Below are 26,708 nucleotides of genomic sequence, written 5' to 3'. Positions count from 1 at the left end.
TTTTTTTATATTTTTAAACTTTTTTTTTTTTTTTTTTACTTTTGCCATGCTTCAATAGTCTCCATAGGAGGCTAGAAGCTGGTACAACTCAGTTCTGCTACATAGAGGTGACGGTCAGATCGCCTCTATGTAGTAGGATTGCTCACAGTAATCTGGCACTGACAACCATAGAGGTCTCAAGGAGACCTTTGGTTGTCATGCCGACGAACCGATGACCCCGATCACGTGACTGGGGTCACTGCCGGTGCTTGTATTTCCGGCCCGATGTCTGGAAGCACGATTTAAATACCACTCTGAGTTTGACAGCGGCATTTAACTAGTTAATAGCCGCTGGTGGATCGCGATTACACCCGCGGCTATTGCGGGCACATGTCAGCTGTTCAAAACAGCTGACCTGACCCGGAAAAGATGTGGGCTCACCGCCTGAACCCACTTCAAAGGGAGGGATACTGACATCGGCGTACTAATATGTCCAATGTCGGTAAGGGGTTACTATGCAATGTTCATCAAAAGTCCCTGAATGACTTATAAATAAAACACTATCAATACTTGGGTGATCATTTAGTTAATTTGTGTTGCAAATCTGTAGTGTTGAATATATGATGTGAAATGTTTTTATGTGCAATATAATCATTATAATTTGTTATATGAATCCACAGTTAGTTACTATGTCTGGGCAATGCCGGGCTCTTCAGCTAGTGTATATACAAGTATGTATGTCCAAGTGGGTATTACCAGAGAGATTTCACTGAGGGGGTGTACTGTTTTCTTCTGATGCTAACCACTCAGGCAGCAACACACTGGGGAAAGATGAAAGTGCCCCCCACAATGGCTTACAACAAGCTCCGTGTGAGACATATATGAGAGTGGTCAATTTTATTCTTTGGGTTGATACAATGACGGTGATAGTAAATTTATATAGTTTTCATTACGTTTTATTACTTTAACATACTGTACATTACTTTCACTCGTTTTTGCCTTCCTATATTCTGAGAGCTGTAATGTTTTTATTTTTGTGTTGCCAGACTGTGTGAGGACTTTTTGTGGGATGATTGTGACAAATTAGGGAACCTAAGCCTATTTGGATCACTTTATGTCTTTTTGTGGAGGGAGAGGAGGGGAAATTGACATGAACATAAAGCATCAATTCTGGAATTGTTTTTATTATTTTTCTAATGTGTATTTTACATGTGATAGGTAACATGATGGGTCTTATAGGTTGGGTTTTTATATACGGGATATTTTTGTTTTGTTTCTCAAAATTAATAAATTTGTTCTGATAATGTATGACAGTCTACCGTACAGAGCATAGTAACAGTGTAGACATTGCAGCACATACCTGAGCATCGCACTCCTATAAAGTCTACCAGAATTTTGCTATGAAATCTGACAGAGCAACCAAAAACCTTGCACTGGAATGTACTGTATTTTTCAGACTATAAGACACACCGGACTATAAGACTCACCCCAAATTTTGGGGTGGAAAATAGCAGAAAAAATAATTTTATGAGATAGGGCTCCATCTTATTGTCCGAATTTAAGGTATCTTACCTGAGGGGCGGTGGTGGTACAGCGGGGTCACAGGAGGCATGGTCCCTTCCTCAGGAAGCCAGCGGCGACAGAAGTGGGGCAATGCTGTATTGCTGGGGTGCGATTCTTCGGGTCCGGTGTCGGCGGTGAGGCAGAGCACCGAAGCAGGGTCCCTTCCTCAGGATGCCGGCGGCAGAAATGTGTCCACGCTGCTGTCCGGTGTCCATGCTCCTGTCCGGTGTCCACGGCGAACACATCAACGGTTTCCCTGCGTCCATCTTCAGGAAAATGGCTGCTGGAGGCCGCGCGTGCGCAGATTGAGATCTCGGCAGCCATTTTCCTGAAGCTGAGTACCGCCGAGATCTCAATCTGCGCACGCGTGGCCTCCGGCGGCCATTTTCCTGAATCCTCCGGTGGCCCACGGCTTCAGGAAGATGGCCGCAGAGAAACTGGTGATGCGCTCGCCGTGGACACATTTCTGCCGCCGGCATCCTGAGGAAAGGACCCTGCTCAGGTGCACTCCACACCACACACTGCCGCACCTCTGCAGCCGATTCAGCTGCCGCAAATTCCCCGGTAAGCCTGCGTTCGCACCATAAGATGCACCCTCCATTTTCCGCCAACATTTTTTGGGAAAAAATCGGACACGTACACATCCCCAAAGAATATCATGGGTACGAATGCTATCTGTGAAAACCACGATTAACACTCGTCCAAGAAAATTGGTAGTGTGCCCGAACCCTAAAAGAGATTTCATTGCATGAAGAAATAAAGTTTTGACCTGAAAAGACGTGTTAATATGTGGCCTTTTACTTTTTAATATGTGGAACAGCAACCCAGCATCCCTCCTATATCTCTCATTAATGATGAGGGGAGGATTGCTGTAGTTTGGCTTTAGGGTTTGTGCCATCGGTGTGACCATGTTAAGTGTGGAGTTCTTGGTATCTTTCAAATAATGCCAATATAGGGGGCTTAACTTTATTATCTGGTACTTCCAAATTGATAAACCCATCATTATGTGATCGGTTGGGTACTGAGTTTTGGCACCTCCGCCAGTCAGCTGTTTGAAGGGGCCGTGGTACTTCGGCGATCTCAGCATGCCTTTCATGGTTTACTAGGCACTGCTCCGTCCTCTTAGCTGCACTGTACGCTATTGTAGCTCAGCCCCATTCACTTTGTGACAACAATGTACTGAGCTATGACACCAAGCATAGCTGCTGCTAAACATATGGAACTCTGCCCCATAAGACGTGAATAGTCCGTGGTGCTCTACAGATCAATGCAATCCCTTCAAACAGCTGATCGGCACTGATGCTGAGAGTCGTACCCCCACCGATCTGATATTGATGGCCTGTCCTGAGAATAGTCCTCATGGATTAACCCACTGAGAACAATCCTTTTTCAAAGCTTCTTAATTACTTGTATAGCACTCACCAGCGGCCACTAAACCATGTCCAGATCTGCGGCGTTCTAGCCTGTACTAAGATTACATCCGGCCACTGCTTCTATTTACTCTTCAGTGGAGCTTCCGGGTGTCGAATTCTCACCAATCTCATATTGATTGGTTCCATTGGATACCTTATCCTTTACAACCCCTTAAATCCTACTAAAAGGTTTCTAAGAGATACTCCTGTGACTGCCACTTCAGGAGCCAAGACAACCGTACATCAGACCTGAGCACAAATTCCATGTCTCCAAAGTGCAAACTTGCCCAGTAGATCAGCCTGGACTTTTTTTGTAACAGCTTCTCATTTTGAGGGTCTCCCCACTGGTAGGCGGAAGCCAGCAATCTGCAGAGAGCAGTGCTTACCTTGCAGAAGGAAGTCACGATCAGGGGATGCTCTCAGTGACCCTAATATCGTTTAACAAGGGTTGTAGTTGCCACAGACCCTTTACATTTCAACTGTAGGTTTGGATGAAATGAAATAAACTTTTATGCAAACCGTGTAAGACTTTTCAGGATTGTTAAACAGAAACTGTGAAACCGAGCATGTCTCTTACATGGAAGCACTAATGTTTTATTCAGCAGCTGCACACAACTTTTATAGCTTTTATAAATAACTTTAGTTTTGCAAAATGTTATTCGAAAAGTTGTTTTTTTTTACTAGAAGTGTAATTTTGCAGAGCTGAGGGCAGCGGAGCAGTTTGTCATTTCCACCTCCTCAGCGCAATTACTCAGTAGGAGATGGATTTTTTTTTCAGAAATTCTTGAACATACAGAATTAGCCTTGAAATATGTTTTTGTAAAAACAATATAAAATAATCGTGTGGAGTGTTGTCTGCTTTATTCTATAAACTTCAAAGCCCTCGTGCTGTATGTCTAGTCTCAGCCGTCAACCATGCAAGTCAAGGCTAATTACAAAGTACAACTTCAGGCTGATGATTTTTTTTTATACTGTTATTTGCTTTTCCTTGTTAATTTTACACCAACATCTGCTATAGAAAACTGAGAAAACTTAGCAAATACATTTTCTTTTTTCGGTATTTGAAATAAAACAGATTTGCACATTGCGTTCCAAATTATGCAAATGCTATTTTTCTCTGATTTTCCTAAATGGTCGATGCAAATGAGTCTAATGTTCAAATTATCAACCGTTAAAGTATAAATCATTTTATTGCGCAAGCATTCCAATGATAATAGTATTTTTTTCAAAACTAGTTGCACAACAGCGTTTCAAACATTTTATAGGTTGTGAAGAACTGAAAATGGTCATTTGATCAACTTGCAGCATTCAGAGGTCACATTTACTGAAATCAAAGGTTTTTTTTCAATCAAAAACATCTTAGCAGGCCAAGCTACATGATATCATAGGAACCCTTTGATATCACCTTCACAATTCTTGCATCCATTGAACTTATGAGTTTTTGGATATTTCTGCTTGTATTTCTTTGCAGGATATCAGAATAGCCTCCCAGGGCTGCTGTTTTGGTGTGAACTACCTCCTGCCCTCATAGATCTTTTGCTTGAGGATACTTCAAAAGGTTCTCAATAGGGTTGAGATCAGGGGAGGATGTTGGCCAGTGGCCACAACCTGAGTTTCTTTCCTTTTATGCCCATAGCAGCCAATGACTGCGAGATATTTTTTGCAGCATGAAATGGTGCATTGTCAGCATAAAATGATTTTGCTACGGATGGCACTGTTCTTCTTTTTGTACCATGGAAGAAAGTGGTCAGTCCAGAAACTCTATATACTTTGCTAAGGTCATTTTCACACCTTCAAGGACCCTAAAGGGGCCTTCCAGCTCTCTTCCACAAAACATGACTCTGCTACCACCTTCCTTGTTGGGACATGGTGGCCATCCACCAATCATCCACTACTCCATCCATCTGGACCTTCCAGGGTTGCATGGCACTCATCTGTCAACAACACTGTTTTAAAATCACTCTTCATGTATGTCTGGGCCCACTGCAACCGTTTCTAATTTTCAGCACTGTTAGGGGTGGCTGAATAGTAAGTTTATGTAAAACTGCAAGCCTCCGGAGGATCCTACACCTTGAGGTTCGCAGAACTCCAGAGGCACAAGCATCTTCGCATACCCGTTTGCTGCTTTATACTGGTATTCTAGCAACTGCTCTCTAAATCCGATTAATTTGTCTGTCAGAAACCTTCCTCATTATGCCTTTATCTGCAAAAACAAGTCTGTGCTCTGTATCAGTCACAAATCTCTTCGTAGTACGATGATCATGCTTACGTTTTCATGAAATAGCTAATGTTTTAATTCCTTGGGCAATGCATTGCACTATTTGCTGCTTTTTTGCAGCAAAGAGATTCTTTTTCTTTCACATATTGCTTGAAACCTTTTGCTGCTTAATAATGTAGAACATCCTTCTTAAGTAGTATTGTTTTAACTGGGCTCACCTGGCAAACTAATTATCACAGGTGTTTGAGATTGATTTCAGTGATCCAAAAATTACATCTTTATGACACTAAAATCCAATTTGAATAATAATTTTGAAAGTGGTTTACTACAGAAGGCACCGATAAAGAGTTTGTGGGTCCGATTCATTAAGATTGTCTCTGTGCATGCCAGTTTTAATAGTGGACATGTTTGAGTGAGCTACATATAATTCATTAGCCACTTAATGAATTAGTTGCATCTTACAGATGTCATGGGCCACCGCCTGAACTGTTACTGTAGTCAGCATCATTAGTACAGACATAGTTTTAAGGGGGCTGGTCAGGCTCGGGACAAAAGTCTGAAGACACTCTATATGACTGCATGTAGCCGAATCGTGATAGCATGTGGTGCACACGCTGTTAACAATTCCCCAGTATTCCCAGTGAGATGTATGCAATTTGTATGCCTGCAGTCACTCCTCCTACTTTTCCCAATTCACTTCTATTGAGAGAACCTGTACTCTACTCATCACATGACCGCTAGTAAGTCAATCTCATAAATCGCCTCAGGAATACCGGGGAATTGTGACAGTGTGTGCAAAACACTCCATCCTGATTCAGCAGTCACTTAGTGACTGCAAACCTTTGTCCGAAACATTGGAAGCCCTTTTAAAATCATCATTGCAGAGATTTAGTAGAATTTTTATCTGGTGACTAAGGCCTCTATCATACTTCCGTCTTTCTGCTTACGTCTCAATCCATCGATTTTTGAAAATGCAGGATCCTGCCTTTTCCCATAGACTTGTATTGCCGACGGATCGCCACGTATGGCTCCATGTTGCGTCCGTCGTGCACTGGATGCATAGGGTTTTGGCGGCCCGTCATCACAGAAAAACATTCAAGGGAAAGTTTTTCTGTACGTCGCATCCAGTGTTTCAGACTGCGCATGCCCACCAGGAAATATCGCTCTCACGATCTTTCCTGCTCGGCAACGCAGACGGAAGTGTGAAAGCAAACACTTCTGTTGGTACGCCGCGCCGACGCTTCGTGATGGCCCCGTACCAACGGAAGTGTGAAAGAAGCCTTAGTGAATATGAACGTATTGTAAAAGCTGATTGTGAAAATCAGTGTTTATTGGATGTGCTGCATATTTGTACTTTGCTAACGTAACTTTGAATGCTCTTTATATCGCCAGGATGAACAGTTGGACGGCTTTGTGATAGAAGTTTGGAGTCAGCTGGGAGGACAGAAGAGGCAGTAAGTATTTTGTTTTGTGTTCAATTTACTAAATGGCAGTAGATTTTGTGACTGTGAACTTGTATCGTCTGAATTAGAGCATCCGAACTCTGAGGAATTAGATATTTTATTAAATGGGTTGTTCAGGATCAGCATATTGATGACCTGTAACTAGGATAGTGGCAGTGGTCAGCTGTAAACGCTATATGGAGCCGAAACCGTGCGGACCTGTACATTATTTAATGGCTGCGTCTGGGTACTGCTTCTCCAATGCTCGGCAGCGGCCATTACACTATATACGGAGCTGCGGTGTACATTGTACATACCTGGCTATTGCCGGGGCAATTATCTGCTCTCCAATTGGTCTCATAGCAATGACCTATAAGATGGGTAGACCATCAAGATGGCCTACCCATCGTATAGGTCATTAATATGAGATACAGACAACCGTGATGAATACAAATCCATCCCATTTACCAGGTAGGATAAGATAGATTGTTTAGCAAATTAAAACTTACTGTGCACAAAGGGCAAAAATCAAAATTGACCTCTCTGCATCTATGACATACAGGTCCTGTCTGGTCTTCTCCGCCTGTATTAGTGGTGTATTATTCCAGCACTGACTGGAAAGCTAATAACCATAATTAGTTTTAAAGGAGAGATGGCGCACAGAAGAACACACACAGGCAGCTGGTTTTATCTGTTCCTCCAGGATGTTGTAGGAATCAAGCTCCCCAGACCCTTCTAATGTAGTAAATTGGCAAGAAGTGTAAAACACTTTAAAATTACCGTAACTCACTTTTTTCTGGTCCGCCAATATTGAAGAAAATCTAAAAAGGGATTGAGCAGGATTCTAAAAAAAAAATCTACTGATATGGAACTCAACTGAAGGACAAAATCATTCGCTTGGGAGACAGGGACCCAAGTGCAGACTGTGATTTGGGGACTGGTAAGGGGTCTTCTAACCTAAACTCAACAGCCTTAAGGTACCTTCACACTAAGCGACGCTGCAGCGATATCGACAACGATGCCGATCGCTGCAGCGTCGCTGTGTGGTCGCTGGAGAGCTGTCACACAGACCGCTCTCCAGCGACCAACAATGCCGAAGTCCCCGGGTAACCAGGGTAAACATCGGGTTACTAAGCGCAGGGCCGCACTTAGTAACCCGATGTTTACCCTGGTTACCATTGTAAATGTAAAAAAACAAACACTACATACTTACATTCGCGTCGGCTTCCCTGCACTGTGTAAGCGCCGGCAGTAGCAGGGCACAGCGGTGACATCACCGCTGTGCTGTGCTTTCCGGCCGGCACTGACACATTCAGTGCAGGAAGCTCTGAGCAGCAGCGCGGACGCCGGGGGACGTGACAGACATCAGAGGGTGAGTATGTAGTGTTTTTTTTTTTACTTTTACAATGGTAACCAGGGTAAATATCGGGTTACTAAGCGCGGCCCTGCGCTTAGTAACCCGATATTTACCCTGGTTACCATTGTAAAACATCGCTGGCATCGTTGCTTTTGCTGTCAAACACAACAATACACGCGGATCTGACGACCAAATAAAGTTCTGAACTTTCAGCAACGACCAGCGATATCACAGCGGGATCCAGATCGCTGCTGCGTGTCAAACACAACGATATCGCTATCCAGGACGCTGCAACGTCACGGATCGCTGTCGTTATCGCTGCAAAGTCCCTTAGTGTGAAGGTACCTTTAGTGCACACTCAGACAACTGCAGAAATCAGACTGAACACAGGCCACAATGCACAGACTGACCAAGTTTGACCGCTTCATATATTTCTATACAGCGGTCGCACGCGGGTGGGGAGAGCCGCCAGCCAGTCCGGGCATTGCAGTCTGATCTCGGTCAGATTTATATGGTCTTCTGACTCATACATATATATATGAAACTATTGAGGTCAGGTCCAAAGACTCACAGACGTCTGAATTGGGTTTACTTATATAAATTGGTTCAACCTGCAATATCAGGCTGCCTGTAGCCAAGAGTGGCACTGTTTCTGGGGGAAAAAAATAAATACGTATTTTTCCTAATCCTGGAAGATCCCTTTAAGGTTTTATGTTGCAGCCTAAGTCATTGCTGATTTGTTCTGTGGTGGAATATATCAGTTGTTGTTTCTGAGGACACTGGTACCTTGGACATATGAGCCGGTATTTCATCATTGATTGGTCTATAAAACAAGCTTCCTATGATTTGCTGTGACCTTTAAAGTAACTCTTGAAAAGTTGGGTATTCTCTCCATGTTTTATGTATTCTCCTTGTATGTCTGGAAATGATAGTAGTAATATCAGGATTGCTTCATGCCAAACAAGCATCCTTTGTGCTGCCATTCATCGTTTTGATCTCTTTGTACACAACTCTGGTTAATGATTTATGGATCCGTGATCTGAGCAATCAGTAATATCTGACACCTCCATTGTGCCGTCTTTTTAGCGAGCTCTACTGTTTCTCACTCGCTCTTTGTTTAATTAGTATAATATCAGTTGAAAGCGAATATTTTATTTTTGTGTTACATTGTATTATGGATTTTATTATTCTTTACTATTTTGTGCATTTTAGGCGTTTCAATGATGCCTCAGCCATAATAGCCTCTTACTCCTTCACCTTCTCCATGAAGATCGTATTTGTCAGGGAAGCTAATGCAGAATGAAATGGATTCATCTAGAGTTTATCATGTTTTATATTTATTTACCTGTATATGAGATGAACAATTTCTTTTTATAGGCATTGTCAGACCGAATGCTAGACCTGAATTGTATCTTTCTGTCATCTCTCTAAGCTTCAGTCTTACAATACCTGCATAAAACACAAGTTGAACATTTTTCAGATGCTTTTCCTTTGCACTATCCCACAACTTTGTGTTCACAGCTTCTGTGTAAACATGTGTTTCCATGGTAACAGACTACAAACAATCTGTCTGTAGTCTGATGGCACAATCATTCTCCCCTTCTTCTGAAGTATACTTTTTGCTAACAAAAAATGGGGCAAATAGAAGAGATATAATTTCAGGTTCAGATTACTTTGATGGTTTGGCAATAGTTTATACCCATGGAGGATCATAAGTCATCATCGGAACTGTACACTCAAAACAATAAAGATATATGTTAACCCCTTAACGACCGCCGATACGCCTTTTAACGGCGGCCGCTAAGGGTACTTAATCCACAGCGCCGTTAATTAACGGCGCTGTGGAAAAAGTGAATAGCGCCCCCCAGAGTCGGATTTTCTCTGGGGTCTCGGTTGCCGAGGGTAGCCGAGACCCCAGAGAACATGATTCGGGGGGTTTTTACCGACCCCCGAGTTGCGATCGCCGGTAATTAACCGTTTACCGGCGGTCGCAACAAAAAAAAAAAAAAACGCGATTTGCCGTTTAATTTCTCTGTCCTCCGATGTGATCGCACATCGGAGGACAGAGAAATGTGGTCCCCGATGGCCCCCAATAGCCCCCCAATACTTACCTACCTCCCCCGGTGCTCCTCGTGTCTCCCCATGGGCGCCGCCATCTTTTTTCCGGGAAAAAATGGCGGGCGCACGCGCAGTGCGCCCGCCGCCCGGCACCCGGATGTTCTTTGGGGTCTCGGCTGCCGGGGGTAGCCGAGACCCCAAAGAACATGATCGGGGTCGGTTTGCACCGACCCCTGTTTTGCGATCGCCGGTAATTAACAGTTTACCGGCGACCGCAAAAAAAAAAAAAAAAAAAAAGCGATCAGTTATTTCTCTGTCCTCTGATGTGATCGCACATCAGAGGACAGAGAAATAGGGGGATTCGGGGACCCTATCATACTCACCCGGGGTCCCTGGGTCCTCTTCTGTCTTCTCCTGCCAGCCGGCTTTTTCATCATGGCGGGCGCATGCGCAGTGCGCCCGCCATCTGCTGCCATCTGCCGGCCGGCAGGAGAAGACAAGTTGGGGCTAAAATTAGGGTTAGGGTTAGGGTTAGAGTTAGGGTTAGGGTTAGGGTTAGGGTTAGGGTTAGAGTTAGGGTTAGGGTTAGGGTTAGAGTTAGGGTTAGGGTTAGAGTTAGGGTTAGAGTTAGGGTTAGAGTTAGGGTTAGGGTTGGGGCTAAATTTAGGGTTAGGGTTAGGGTTAGGCTACTTTCACACTAGCGTTTTTTGGCTTCCGTCGCAATGCGTCGTTGGAGAAAAAACGCATCCTGCAAAAGTGCTTGCAGGATGCGTTTTTTCTCCATTGGCTTGCATTAGCGACGCATTGCGACGGATTGCCACATGTCGCATCCGTCGTGCGACGGATGCGTCGTGCTTCGGCGGACCGTCGACACAAAAAAAACTACATGTAACTTTTTTGTGCGACGTGTCCGCCATTTCCGACCGCGCATGCGTGGCCGGAACTCCGCCCCCGCCTCCCCGCACCTCACAATGGGGCAGCGGATGCGTTGAAAAAACAGCATCCGCTGCACCCGTTGTGCGGCGCTTACAACGCTAGCGTCGGTACGTCGGCCCGACACACTGCGATGGGCCGAGTACGACGCTAGTGTGAAAGTAGCCTTAGGCTTCTTTCACACTTGCGTCGGTACGGGGCGGTCGCAATGCGTCGGCCCGATGTACCGACGCACGTTGTGAAAATTGTGCACAACGTGGGCAGCGGATGCAGTTTTTCAACGCATCCGCTGCCCAGTCTATGTCCTGGGGAGGAGGGGGCAGAGTTACAGCCACGCATCCGCGGAAATGGCGGACGCGACGTACAAAAAAAAGGTTACATTGAACTTTTTTTGTGACGACGGGGGCTAAAGTTATGGTTAGGGTTGGGGCTTAAGTTAGGGTTGGGGCTAAAGTTAGGGTTAGAGTTGGGATTAGGGTTAGGGTTTGGATTAGGGTTGGGATTAGTGTTACGTTTGGGATTAGGGTTGGGATTAGGGTTAGGGTTGGGATTAGGGTTAGGGGTGTGTTGGATTTAGGGTTTTGATTAGGGTTATGGTTAGGGTTGAGATTAGGGCTGTTTTGGGGTTAGGGTTGTGATTATCGTTAGGGTTGTGATTAGGATTATGGATCGGGTTGAGATTAGGGTTAGGGGTGTGTTGGGGTTAGGGTTGGAGTTAGAATTGGGGGGTTTCCACTGTTTAGGTACATCAGGGGGTCTCCAAACACGACAGCCAATTTTGCGCTAAAAAAGTCAAATGGTACTCCCTCCCTTCTGAGCTCTGCCGTGCGCCCAAACAGTGGTTTACCCTCACATATGGGGCATCAGCGTACTCGGGATAAATTGGACAACAACTTTTGGGGTCCAATTTCTCCTGTTACCCTTGTGAAAATAAAAACTTGGGGGCTAAAAATCTTTTTTGTTGGAAAAAAATATATTTTTTTATTTTCACTACTCTGCATTATAAATTTCTGTGAAGCACTTGAGCTTTCAAAGTTCTCACCACATATCTAGATAAGTTCCTTAGGGGGTCTAGTTTCCAAAATTTGGTCACTTGTGGGGGTTTCTACTGTTTAGGTACATTAGGGGTCTGCAAACGCAACATAACGCCCGCAGACAATTCTATCAAAGTCTGCATTCCAAAATGGCGCTCCTTCCCTTCCGAGCTCTGCCGTGCGCCCAAACAGTGGTTTACCCCCACATATGGGGTACCAGCATACTCAGGACAAATTGGACAACAACTTTTGGGGTCCAATTTCTCTTGTTACCCTTGTGAAAATAAAAATTTGGGGGCTAAAAAAATCTTTTTTGTGGGAAAAAAAATATTTTTTATTTTCACTACTCTGCATTATAAACTTCTGTGAAGCACTTGGGCATTCAAAGTTCTCACCACATATCTAGATAAGTTCCTTGGGGGGTCTGTTTTCCAAAATGGGGTCACTTGTTGGGGGTTTCTACTGTTTAGGTACATTAGGGGTCTGCAAAGGCAACATAACGCCCGCAGACAATTCTATCAAAGTCTGCATTCCAAAATGGCACTCCTTCCCTTCCGAGCTCTGCCGTGCGCCCAAACAGTGGTTTACCCCCACATATGGGGTACCAGCATACTCAGGACAAATTGGACAACAACTTTTGGGGTCCAATTTCTCTTGTTACCCTTGTGAAAATAAAAACTTGGGGGCTAAAAAATCTTTATTGTTAAAAAATATATATTTTTTATTTTCACGACTCTGCATTATAAACTTCTGTGATGCACTTGGGCATTCAAAGTTCTCACTACACATCTAGATAAGTTCCATGGGGGGTCTAGTTTCCAAAATGGGGTCACTTTTGGGGGGTTTCTGCTGTTTAGGCACATCAGGGGCTCTCCAAACGCGACATGGCGTCCGATCTCAATTCCAGTCAATTTTGCATTGAAAAGTCAAATGGCGCTCCTTTGCTTCCGAGCTCAGCCATGCGCCCAAACAGTGGTTTACCCCCACATATGGGGTGTCGGCGTACTCAAGACAAATTGTACAACAGCTTCTGGGGTCCATTTTCTCCTGTTACCCTTGGTAAAATAAAAATTTGGAGGCAAAAAGATCATTTTTGTAGAAAAAATGCGATTTTTTTATTTTCACGGCTCTACGTTATAAACTTCTGTGAAGCACCTGGGGGTTTAAAGTGCTCACCACACATCTAGATAAGTTCCTTAAGGGGTCTAGTTTCCAAAATGGTGTCATATGTGGGGGGTCTCTACTGTTTAGGCACATCAGCGGCTCTCCAAACGTGACATGGCGTCCGATCTCAATTCCAGCCAATTCTACATTGAAAAAGTAAAACGACACTCCTTCTCTTCCAAGCTCTGCGGTGCGCCCAAACAGTGGTTTACCCCCATATATGGGGTATCGACGTACTCAGGAGAAATTGCACAACAACTTTTGTGGTCTAATTTCTCCTGTTACCCTTGTGAAAATAAAAATTTGGGGGCAAAAAGATCATTTTTGTAGAAAAAATGAGATTTTTTATTTTCACGGCTCTACGTTATAAACTTCTGTGAAGCACTTGGGGGTTCAAAGTGCTCACCACACATCTAGATAAGTTCCTTAAGGGGTCTAGTTTCCAAAATGGTATCACTTGTGGGGGGTTTCCACTGTTTAGGCACATCAGGGACTCTCCAAACGCGACATGGCATCCGATCTCAATTCCAGCCAATTCTGCATTGAAAAAGTCAAACGGTGCTCCTTCACTTCCAAGCTCTGCGGTGCGCCCAAACAGTGGTTTACCTCCACATATGGGGTATCGATGTACTCAGGAGAAATTGCACAACAACTTTTGTGGTCTAATTTCTCCTGTTACCCTTGTGAAAATAAGAATTTGTGGGCGAAAAAATCATTTTTGTGAAAACAAATGCGATTTTTCATTTTCACGGCTCTACGTTATAAACTTCTGTGAAGCACCTGGGGGTTCAAAGTGCTCACCACACATCTAGATAAGTTCCTTGGGGGGTCTAGTTTCCAAAATGGTGTCACTTGTGGGGGGTTTCCACTGTTTAGGCACATTAGGGGCTCTCCAAACGCGACATGGCGTCTGATCTCAATTCCAGCCAATTCTGCATTGAAACAGTCAAACGGTGCTCCTTCACTTCCAAGCTCTGCGGTGCGCCCAAACAGTGGTTTACCTCCACATATGGGGTATCGTCGTACTCAGGAAAAATTGCACAACAAAATTTGTGGTTAAATTTCTGTTTTTACATATGTGAAAATTAAAAAAAATGGTTCTGAAGTAAAATGTTTGCAAAAAAAAGTAAAATGTTCATTTTTTTCTTCCACATTGTTTTAGTTCCTGTGAAGTACGTAAAGGGTTAATAAACTTCTTGAATGTGGTTTTGAGCAGCTTGAGGGGTGCAGTTTTTAGAATGGTGTCACACTTGGTTATTTTCTATCATATAGACCCCTCAAAATCACTTCAAAGGTGATGTGGTCCCTAAAAAAAACATGGTGTTGTAAAAATGAGAAATTGCTGGTCAACTTTTAACCCTTATAACTCCCTAACAAAAAAAAAAAATTGTTTCCAAAATTGTGCTGATGTAAAGTAGACATGTGAGAAATGTTATTTATTAACTATTTTTTGTGACATATCTCTCTGATTTAAGGGCATAAAAATACAAAGTTTGAAAATTGCAAAATGTTAAAAATTTTCGCCATATTTCCATTTTTTTCATAAATAATCGCAAGTAATATCGAAGAAATGTTACCACTAACTTGAAGTACAACATGTCACGAAAAAACAATCTCAGAATCAGCGGGATCCGATAAAGCGTTCCAGAGTTATAACCTCATAAAGTGACACTGGTCAGAATTGTAAAAATTGGCTCGGTCATTAAGTACCAAATTGGCTCTGTCACTAAGGGGTTAAAGGTGTTGACTCACGATCAAACAATATTTTGATGGTGGCCTCTGCTGTATTTTTTACTCTGTATTAGAACGTTCCGTAATGCTTTTGGTGCAGGTGAGAAGCAGTTACTGACGTTCTTACTGGCTGCTCTTTTGCTACGATCCTTCTGCCACCAGTGTGCACGAGGATCCAAGTGATGGGGCTGATCTGTTAAGCATGTGTGATCATCATTGGCCAAATTGAGGACAGTATGAACCAAATCCTGTTATGGATTAGTCATGTCTTCCTGTGGTCCCCACTAAGTTTTCTCTGAAACACCGGAGCGTGTATATATAACCTGGCTCTGATTCATGTTGCCAATGGTTACGGCTGTATGATTCAACTCACATGCTCCCTTTAAGAATTGATGATTTACCCATAATGTAGCTCATTTGTATGAGATCAGTGGGAATCTGTCATCCGGCACACGCACGGGTCAGCTAAGATCCAAATAGAAGGTGAAGTGCTGAACTCGGCAGGGGTCTCTCATTAATATATGAGGCTGATGTGTTCCTCCCTACCCCATACATTGCATATATCTGGCTCATATTGGAGTGAATATCAGCTGATCAGTGGTGGTGCCGGGTGTCGGAACACCACCAATCTCATATTCATGACCTATCCAATTATTAAACTGGCAAATTCTAAGTCACCGTAAAGTTATGTGCACACGGTGTCTTATTTGGTTGAGTTTTTCAAAAGGCACATGCTTCCGGAAAAGCTGGTGTTTGTTTCCTGAAGCACCTTTTTTATCGTTTTTTTTATTGTTTACAAGCGCCTTTTTGATGTTTTTGGCTGCAGGTTTTTTTTTTAATTTTAGCATTCTTCCAGTTTTGGAGTGTTTTTGTTACTGGTGTTTCCTTTTTTCTTTTCCTTTCCCTTTTTTTTTTCTTTACATGCCATTCAACAATGCAGAAACTACTAGCGTTTTTTTAAGCAACAATGTTGGCAAAACTTTGATCAAAAAGACACCCGGGTAACTTTTGAGACTTACAATTGCATTGTATTGTTAGGTTTTTCCATGTCGTCAGAGTGGAAGCTGCCTAAAGAACGGTCTGGTCACTTCTTGTAACTACTTTGTGTCTTTGGAAATCTAAAACAAGATAAAAAACGCTCAAATGACTGAACATATGCACAACAAGTCACTTTTATATAGAAATGCTTAAGCTCATTCTTTGTAGCGTCTATTTAGCGCTTTTTCAGACATTTTTTTGGAGTGCTCCCGTATTGAGTGCAGTAGACTATTTATCAGAGCTTTTACCCAAGAAAGCTGTTGTAATAGTTTTGAAAAGTCACACGCCACCTTGAATCAGCACCAGGTAAATAGACCGAACTAGGGAGTAGCCCGAGCGGGATGTCGTGTGGCCATGCCCGCCAGTCAAATTCAGCAGAAGTGCTGGCGCTTTGTACTGCACAGAAGATGCGCCAAAATCATTAAGAAGTGGCATGCTCTTCTTAATGAATTTGGCACCTTGTACTGTAGCAAGACTGGTGTAGTGAGAGCGTGAATAACGCCAGTCTTAATGAATCGGCTCCTATTTTTTAATGACTCCTATCAGTATGTTCAGGTGACAGATCCACTTTAATGCCTAACTAGGATGCAATTTGGCAATTTTCCAATACTTGATCACTTAATTTGAGATGGTTCTGCAAAGGACTGTAAGCACGTATTACAAGGGAAACTATCTAATGAAAAACAATTCCTCCATATTTTGCTTCCTGCCACAATGTAAGGAGTAAGGCAGGCCTAAATTAGGACAAATTGTTGTTTTGGCATCGGGAGTGGAGAAGAGCTGGTGTCATATGCTCATTTACATGTCCATATGTCAGAGCCTCCACGGCTGCAATGTGTGGCACAGGTGGCAGGTACTTTAAGGGTGAGGAGCGCAGTAAATCTTCAGTACTGTGATAGATACTGTCACTTGTCACTGAAGCAAAGCTTAGTTTATGGCTCCAGATCCCCGACTGTGCATTAGAGAAATACCGCCAGCATAAATTACTGCCTAGCATGTAGACATTTCTCACTGACCAATATCCAGACCCAAACTATGAAACATGATATAAATCTACGGCGGGGTGGGCATGGTCATATCCAATGCAAGCTCTTGTCAGATGCAGGAATGGGGATGCCTTAAAGGGGGTTTGTAGAGAATTACCGGTAAATCTTAAAGGAGCATAGCGTCAAGTTAATAAAAAAAAAATTGCGGTATTGTGTCACACTATAATTTCAGGACCGTTGTACATGTTCTGGTTATCCTCTGTGCCGTGAACTATGGTGTTGTCCGCCTTGTTTATACACAGAGCAGTTCAGTAAGGAAGGACTGCATGTGATTGACAAATGTGCATTTCTGTCCATTTTTTGTCAACACAAGGCTGCCCTCATATTTACGCAGAATTTTTCATAAAAATAGTACTTTTTTTACTGACCCCTTTTTTTGGCAGCCTCTTTTCATGAGTTTCTGACACTTGTTTTTTATAAATGTTTTGTTTACAGCTTCTTTTCTGGAGTTTGTGACCTTTTTTGCAGCTTCTTTTCCTGAGTTTCCGCCACTTATTTAAATTAGTGTTTTGTTTGTAGCTTTGTTTCTTGAGTTTCCAACTCGTTTTTTTTGCAGCTTTTCTAGAGTTTGACACTTTTTTATTTGTTATTTTGCAGCTTCTTTTAAAGAGTGTGACACTTTTTTTGCAGCCTCTTTTCCTGAGTTTCTTGTTCATTTTTTTTATTTGTAGCTTCCTTTCTAAAGTTTCTGACCCATTTTGGTGCTTCTTTTCTAGAATTTTGACACTTTTTTGTTTTATAGCCAGATGTTGGCTGCAATTCAGTAGAAATCTTTTAAATCCAATGAGTACCGTAGTTTTACTTCTAGGCATGAATGGTTTTAAAATAAAAAACTGAGACAAACCTGCCCATCATATCTCCAGTGGATCCAGCGCAGGCCATTCCCGCAGCGATGTCTTTTCTGTTTTAAACATCTTTTTATTAGGTTTAATGTAAGAAACATGTCATAAATACAGTTGTTTTCAGAAACAGGTGAATTCTTGATGTAATCGGTGACTCATTTTGAGACAAACCAGTAGAAACTAATATTTAACATGAATATTCCTAAGATATTTGGAATACAGCTTATCCAAAACAGATTAGGATAAATAAATGATTACATTTGGCACGATAATAGAGCATCAAGGTTTTAACGCCTGTTGCGATCTTGAAAGGTAAAGTAAGGAAGAAGAGAAGGATGGGGAATAGTGTGGTAGGGAATTTTCACCTCAAGTGGGGGTGATGTCTGCCGAATTGTGAAGAAAATACAGAAAAATATCAGAAGTCCGATCAGGATATTTGTGGTTAGGTCTTTAAATATTTGAAATCTTAAAAATTTCATTGGTGATTTGTGATTGTCAGGTATTCATCACTCACTCTAAAAGCTTTCCATGGGGCCCAGGTTTTGAAGAATTTATCTTGTGAGAAATAAGTATATGCAATGATTTCCTCTATATAGTAGAGTTGGTCTACCTTATGTACCCAATCTGATAGGCTTGGACAGTCCCTGGATAGCCAGTGGAAGGGGATAAGCAGTTTGGCTGCTGCAAGCAAAAATGTAAGTAAAGATTTATTTCTATATTTGGCATTATCCCCTGACCAGTTCAGGAAGATAAGTGGCATAGACGGAGGGCCTAGTAATTTGCAAATCTTAGTTATGTATGTCAAAATTACCTTCCAGAAGACTTGTATGTTATCGCATGACCACCACATGTGTAAAAAAGTCCCTATTTCTTTAGAACATCTCCAGCAGGTGGCAGTGGAGTTAGGATACCAAAGGTGGGATAGGATTGGGGTGGTGTACCATCTGGTGACAATTTTGTACGAATTTTCCTGTACTCTGATGCAGCTTGATGGGCCATGTGAGTTTTTATAGATTTGGTCTACTTCCCAGTCTTGTAGATCGATACCCAGATCTTTTTCCCAACTAGAAAAGAAGGCCCGTTTGATTGGGGTTGAGTTGATTATGATTATTTGGTAGATTTTGGTTAGTACACCTTTTGAAGATTTCTGTTGAGCTAGGAGTTTCTCAAAAGTTTTTAATTCCCTATTGATAATACCTGCGCTGAGGTAGGATTTTATAGCGATCTTGAGACTGTTGTAGTGAAGAAAATTTAAATGATATTGAGGGAATTTTGTCTGTAACTCCCTCAGTGGAAGTAGAGTGCCATCTGCCATTATGCATTCTAGGTTATCTCTAATCCTGTATAGGGGGTCATAATTCGTGGTTGGAGAGCCGTTCGGATAAAGCCCAGGAAGATCTATTACTCTAATCAATGGGGATGGTAAGGGCATTAACTGTGGAGAGTATTTGGACCAAGTCCGAATCAAATTTTTAGTTGTGGCGTTTGGGATTTTTAAGTTGTGTATGAATTCTTTAGAGGCATGAATTATAGTGTGCAGAGGGACTGGGACCGTTGTGTCTGCAATTTGTGTCCAGAGTTTATTGGGGTTATCCCTCCACCAATCTATTAGTAAGGATAGTGTTGCCGCAGTGTGGTATTTTTGGGGATCGGGAGCTCCCATTCCTCCCCTAGATCTGGGGACTGAGAGCGTCATGTAATTGAGTCTGGGTCTAGAGTCTCTCCAAATATATTTCCCAAAGATTGTGTGGACTTTTTGAAAGAACGCGTTGGGGACAGATATTGGTAGCATTCTAGATATGTAACTAAACTTAGGGAGCACAAACCTCTTCAATAGATTCTTCCTCCCTATCCAAGAGACATAAGAGGCTCCCCACATCCTTGTTAGTTCTGCTGTGGTTTTGAGCAATGGGGTATAGTTAAGTGAAAAATGTAAGTGCCAGTATGGGCTTAATTTAATCCCTAAATATTTGATGAATCTCGAGTTCCATTTTATGGGGAATTTGGTTTTAATGTCGCTAATAATCTTGTGGTCTATATTTATATTCATTGCCTCAGATTTATCTAGATTTATTTTGAAGTTCGAGAGATTACCAAACCTCTCGAACAATTCTAGAACTACTGTAATTTCTGTATTAGGGTTAGTTAGAGTAAGTAGCAGGTCATCAGCAAACGCTGCTACTGTGTGTGAAGTCCCGTTGATTTGTACTCCTTCAATGTCTGGATGTTGTGTGATACTCTGAATTAGGGTCTCGATTGAAAGAATGAATAATGTGGGTGAAAGGGGACAGCCCTGACGTGTACCATTCCTAATTTCAAAGGGAGAGGTAAGGTCTCCATTCACTCTCACCTTAGCAGTGGGGGAATCATACATTTGAAAGATAGCCTTTATTAGGGCAGGGGGGAATCCAAAGTGACCAAGGGTCTCCCGCATGAAAGTCCAGTCCACCCTGTCGAACAGCGATGTCTTTTCTATTTGAAAGTTACCAGGACCTCTGCAGCCAGTGATTGGCGCAGCGTTTGGATGACAAGAAGAGCACATCATCGGATGTTCCTCTGATGACGCACTGTTACTCGCCCGACTGCTGCAGCCAATCATAGATACTGAAAACCTCCGAACAAACCAGACATTGCTGCTGGAGGGGTCTGCACTGGATCCGTGGGGGTGTTGAACGGCGAGTAGACCTCCGTTTATTATCTTAAAACCATTCATTCCTAGAAAAAAAAATTCAAATGTTAGACAACCCTTTTGTTTTGGGGAGGGGGGTATTTAGTTTTTGTTTAGAAGCCTGTGCCTTTTAATAGATTTGTCTAATTTTACTCCATCAGATTATGAACTAAGAAAGGTGTATGTAGTCTTAATTACTTCCCCCTCATTGTGTGGAAGATGGCGTTTCATTGACATACCGTGGGGAAAATAAGTACGGTATTTGATACGCTGCTGACTTTTCAAGTTTTTCCACCTACAAAGAATGGAGAGGTTGGTCATTTTTATCATAGATACACTTCAACTGTGAGAGACAGAATCTAAAAATTATAAACCAGAAAATCACATTGTAAAGGGAATCTGTCGCCACATTTGACTTATCTAAACTATTAATATGGACATACAGGTTATAGACTGCTGAGAACAGTGCTACTTGTGTGTCTCATATCAGATGTGGTGTTTATGAGAAGTCATCTTTTATCACTTTATATAAATGACCTCTTACAGGCTCTGAGCGCAGGAGTTACCAGTGTGAGACATTTAACACAGAACAGGAGAAATGAAATTTGTCTTCTTTCAAACACATTTGTGCTTCTTTCTGAGCGCTGCTGTATTGCTACAATATTGCACCATGTCTACCTGTGAGCTGGAAACTGAAGCTGAGAGGAACCTGCAGATGTGTCAGTTATAATCACACACAGCTCTGCAGTGAGATCAGGAGATCAGAGAGTTGCCATTACACATCACACTGGTAACCATTACACATCACACTGGTAACACTGGTAACCATTATACATCACACTGGTAACGCTGGTAACCATTACACATCACACTGGTAAAAGTAGTAACCATTACACAACACACTGGTAAAACTGCTAACCATGTCTAAGGACACCAGGGACAAAATTAAAGGCCTGTACAAGGCTGGGATGGCTATAGGACATTAGGCAAGCATCTTTTTGGAGAAGGAAACAACTGTTGACACAATTATTTCAAAATGGAAGAAAAACAAGTTGATTGTCAATTTTCCTCGGTCTGGGGTAAGGATGATCTCAGAAAAGTCAGGAATCAGTCCTGGTCAATGACTTGAAGAGAGCTGTGACCACAGTCTCAAACATTACTGTTAGTAACACACTAAGCCGCATGGATAAAAATCTTGCAGGGCACGCAAGATTCCCCTGCTCACTCCAGGACATGTCTAGGCTTGTTTGAAGTTTGCAAGATTCCCCTGCTCACTCCAGGACATGTCTAGGCTTGTTTTGAAGTTTACCAGTGACCATCTGGATGATCCAGAAAAGACATGAGAGAAGGTCATGTGGTTAGATGAGACCAAAATAGAGCTTTTTGGTATCAACTCCACTCGCCTGTTTGGAGGAACAAGAAGAAGGATGAGTACAAACCCAAGAACACTGTCCCAACCATGAAACATGGTGGGGAAAACATCGTACTTTGGGAATACTTTTCTGCAGAGGAGACAGGATGACTGCACCGTATTGAAGGGAAGATGGATGGGGTCAGGTTTCTTGAGATTTTGGCCAACAACCTCCTTCCCTCAGTAAGAACATTGAAGATGTGTTTGACTGGGTCCTCCAGGATGATAATGTTCTGAAACACACAGCCAGGGCAACTAAGGAGTGGCTCCGTAACAAGCATTTCAAGGTCCTGGAGTGGCCTAGCCAGTCTCCAGACCTGAACCCAATAGAAAATCTTTGGAGGGAGCTGAAACTCAATGTTACCCAGCGACAGCTCCAAAACCTAAAAGAATCTGGAGAAGATCTCTTTAGAAGAGTGGGCCCAAATCCCTGCTGCAACGTGTGCAAACATGATCAAGACTACAGGAAAATTCTGACCTCTGTAAATGCACAGAAAGGTTTCTGTACCAAATATTAACTTCTGTTTTTATTTGCATCAAATAGTTATTTTATGCAATAAAATACAAATTAACTATGTAAAAATAATACAATATGATTTTATGGATTTTTTTTTTTTTTTTAAGATTCTGTCTCTCACATTTGAAAGTGTACCTATGATAAAAATGACAGACCTCTTCATAAAATGACAGACCTCTCCATTCTTTGCAGGTGGGAACATTTGTAAAATCTGCAGTGTATCAAATACTTATTTTTCCTGCTGTATACCATGAGAAAAATAAATATTTTTCTAGTAATTGCATGTAAGGGCCTATTTTACTGAATCTCTGTTGGATTGTGATTTATACCATCATAAGTAAGAAGATACTCTGGCAGGCAGAACCTATGGACTCAGGTCAATGTACCCTGATGACATCATCATAGGGCCTTCTGCACGTCTATATTTCTGCCTTCTTATGATTGGTCAGCATCATACATAGAGAAGTACACGCCCCCAGTGAAAAATATGTAACAACACCCACTTGGGCTTCACTAAAGTGAACTCATTAGGTGCCAAATATTGTATTGATAATATCTCCAAAGTAGAGAGGTGAAATAAAAAAAAAAGGAACACTTTTTATTCCGCACTGCAGCTTAAATTCCACAGTATTTCCAGGTCAACATGAAAAATTTGGTGGCAGGTCCTTTTAAAATCACGTGGCATTTTCTACTTTTGAGATACAGTGTTCAGTGGGTCTGACCTTACATCATCTGGCCAACTTCTATATATTGGTAGAAGTGTTATAGTCAAATGTAACAAAATGAAATCTATATTGTAGTTCTATGTGATTTACCCATCAAATACACTTATGCATCATGAGGCAAGTCTGTTTTTCTTAGCAGAGAGCTATGTTTCCTGAATCCCCCCCATATGGTTGAGCGTTCATGTGTTTTTGATGTAGAGGGGACAAACCCACTGTTAAGTGAAAATTATCGGGAGTTGAAATTCTATCTGTCCGATCTTTCTCTCCCCAAAAATCATGTCGGGGGAGAGTTGGGAGATCCCAGACACAACGGATGGTTTGCCAGTACCACGAAAATCGTCACGTTAGGCTGACTTTCAGCTATTTGTATGGCGGCCTTTAGAGTCATCATGGCATCATAGAAGTAACATTTGACAGCAGTGATAATATATTCTTGTAAACTATGGGAGATTTTTTTATATTTAAAGGGTAGTTCACACAGGCTCATCTTTTACACATAACAATATAAATCAATGCTGGAAGCTAAATAGCATTGCCGAAAATAGGAGAAGCAAATCTTATGTGCGCCAGACATGACTGTATGATGCATAAGAATCAATGATCCAGCAATATTCTCATTTTTTGCTACATTTCAAAACACTCTCCCGTTTTACAAGCCGGAGCAATTTGCAGTTAATCTGCACTTACTAGTGCTTAGCAGTATATAACGGAGACAAGCGCTGGTAATTTCCCCTGTGATTCCCAGTGATGGCACTAAGTGTCAGTGTTGCCATAACTCTCCCCTGCATTAGGCAAGTCCTCTGGAGCGTGAGGTTGGGATAGCAACTTGCGTTACCACCGCTTGGGTTTTTACACAATAGCTGCACAGCGCCTTTTGATTCTGAAATTGTCTGATCTCTTTGCTTCAAGGAATGATTTACAGAATCTATGTTTCTTCAGAAACAGGCACCAGATTTTTAACCCACAGTTCAGTGTTTGTCAACCTTTCATTGCTCAAGGCCTACTGCCTGTTGAACTTACAAATTAGCTCTGTCACAGAACAAAAGACCTAGGAAAGGTAGCTAAGCCAACCTCCTAACCATTCTTGCAACATGACCGGGAAAAGTGCCAGGCCAGAAATTTGTCTGCAGACAGCATGTTTCTGGGTGTTTGCCCCTCATCAGTGTATCAACATCCCAAATTTCTGTGTATGATCTACGTGCCATGTTATACGGGCCTCTGATGTAGTTCTAACACTCCACTTTAGGCCTCCTTCACACGTCCTGGTGATTCCTGTACAGGAAAAACCAGTACCGTGAGATCAATGTAACTGTTTGCTGTCCATGTCTGACATCCGTGTGCCCTCCATGTGGGAAGAAGTGGTACACTTTGTGCTGATCCCAGGCGCCAGCTGCTGAAAGCAGCTCTCACCATTGTGGCATGGTCTCCCTGAGATCAACGCGACCAGGCAACAATGATGGGAGTTGTATTCAGCATCGGCTGTGTACATTCTGTGTAAAATAGATAATTAAACTGTTTGTAACAACCCTGCCAGCATCACTGCATGGCCTTCCATTCCCCACCTGCCTGTTACATCAACTCACTCACCCAGTGCCATGCTGTGAGATCTGTCTGCTGCCGGCTCCATGCCATGTGCTTCATGGCCGCTTGCTCTGTGTACACTTCCTGGCTGTGTGCATAGGGGGGCGGCGCCAGCCACTCCGGATTCTTATTGAGACTGTGTGCACCTCCCTAAGGTGTCCCCAACCAATGGCCTAGAGGCCTCTGATACTTAACCCCTTAAGCCCCGAGGGTGGTTTGCACTTTAATGACCGGGCCAATTTTTACAATTCTGACCACTGTCCCTTTATGAGGTTATAACTCTGGAACGCTTCAACGGATCTTGGCGATTCTGACATTGTTTTCTCGTGAGATCTTGTATTTCATGTTAGTGGTAAAATTTATTCGATATAACTTGTGTTTATTTGTGAAAAAAACGGAAATTTGGCGAAAATTTTGAAAATTTCACAATTTTCCAACTTTGAATTTTTATGCCCTTAAATCACAGAGATACGTCACACAAAATACTTAATGAGTAACATTTCCCACATGTCTACTTTACATCAGCACAATTTTGGAACCAAATTTTTTTTTTCTTAGGGAGTTATAAGGGTTAAAAGTTGACCAGCAATTTCTCATTTTTACAACACCATTTTTTTTAGGGACCACATCTCATTTGAAGTCATTTTGAGGGGTCTATATGATAGAAAATAACAAAGTGTGACACCATTCTAAAAACTGCACCCCTCAAGGTGCTCAAAACCACATTCAAGAAGTTTATTAACCCTTCAGGTGTTTCACAGGAATTTTTGGAATGTTTAAATAAAAATGAACATTTAACTTTTTTTCACACAAAATTTACTTCAGCTCCAATTTGTTTTATTTTACCAAGGGTAACAGGAGAAAATGGACCCCAAAAGATGTTGTACAATTTGTCCTGAGTACGCCGATACCCCATATGTGGGGGTAAACCACTTTTTGGGCACATGACAGAGCTCGGAAGCGAAGGAGCGCCATTTGACTTTTCAATGCAAAATTGACTGGAATTGAGATGGGACGCCATGTTGCGTTTGGAGAGCCCCTGATGTGCTTAAACATTGAAACCCCCCACAAGTGACACCATTTTGGAAAGTAGACCCCTTAAGGAACTTATCTAGATGTGTGGTGAGCACTTTGACCCACCAAGTGCTTCACAGAAGTTTATAATGCAGAGCCGTAAAAATAAAAAATAATTTTTTCACAAAAATGATCTTTTCGCCCCCAATTTTTTATTTTCCCAAGGGTAAGAGAAGAAATTGGACCCCAAATGTTGTTGTGCAATTTGTCCTGAGTACGCTGATACCCCATATGTGGGTGTAAACCATTGTTTGGGTGCATGGCAGAGCTCGGAAGGGAAGGAGCGCCGTTTGACTTTTCAATGCAAAATTTACTGGAATTGAGATGGGACGCCATGTTGCGTTTGGAGAGCCCCTAATGTGCCTAAACCTTGAAACCCCCCACAAGTGACACCATTTTGGAAAGTAGACCCCTTAAGGAACTTATCTAGATGTGTGGTGAGAACTTTGACCCAACAAGTGCTTCACAGAAGTTTATAATGCAGAGCCGTAGAATAAAAAATCATATTTTTTCACAAAAATGATCTTTTCGCCCCCAATTTTTTATTTTCCCAAGGGTAAGAGAAGAAATTAGACCACAAAAGTTGTTGTGCAATTTGTCCTGAGTACAACGATACCCCATATGTGGGGGTAAACCAGGGAAGGAGCGCCATTTGACTTTTCAATGCAAAATTGACTGGAATTGAGATGGGACACCATGTCGCGTTTGGAGAGCCCCTGATGTGCCTAAACATTAAAACCCCCCACAAGTGACACCATTTTGGAAACTAGACCCCCTAAGGAACTTATCTTGATGTGTTTTGAGAGCTTTGAACCCCCAAGTGTTTCACTACAGTTTATAACGCAGAGCCGTGAAAATAAAAATTCTTTTTTTTTCAGAAAAATGATTTTTTAGCCCCCAGTTTTGTATTTTTAC

At 42.3% G+C, this 26,708-nt stretch overlaps 1 protein-coding gene across 5 annotated transcripts in view; it reads left to right on the top strand.

The window, feature by feature from the left end:
- Positions 1-26,708, top strand: part of CHID1 (chitinase domain containing 1) — a 670,857-nt gene that overhangs the window by 87,963 nt on the left and 556,186 nt on the right. For all 5 annotated transcript variants that reach the window (XM_077287837.1, XM_077287836.1, XM_077287839.1 and 2 more), the window contains exon 7: positions 6,565-6,626. In XM_077287837.1, the coding sequence (XP_077143952.1) occupies positions 6,565-6,626 (62 nt within the window). The remainder of the gene's footprint in view (positions 1-6,564; positions 6,627-26,708) is intronic.

The sequence above is a fragment of the Ranitomeya variabilis genome, chromosome 2 (assembly GCF_051348905.1).
Source record: "Ranitomeya variabilis isolate aRanVar5 chromosome 2, aRanVar5.hap1, whole genome shotgun sequence".
NCBI lineage: Eukaryota > Metazoa > Chordata > Amphibia > Anura > Dendrobatidae > Ranitomeya > Ranitomeya variabilis.
The sequence above is the reverse complement of the archived record's forward strand: the minus strand, read 5'-3'. Positions and strand labels throughout refer to the sequence as shown.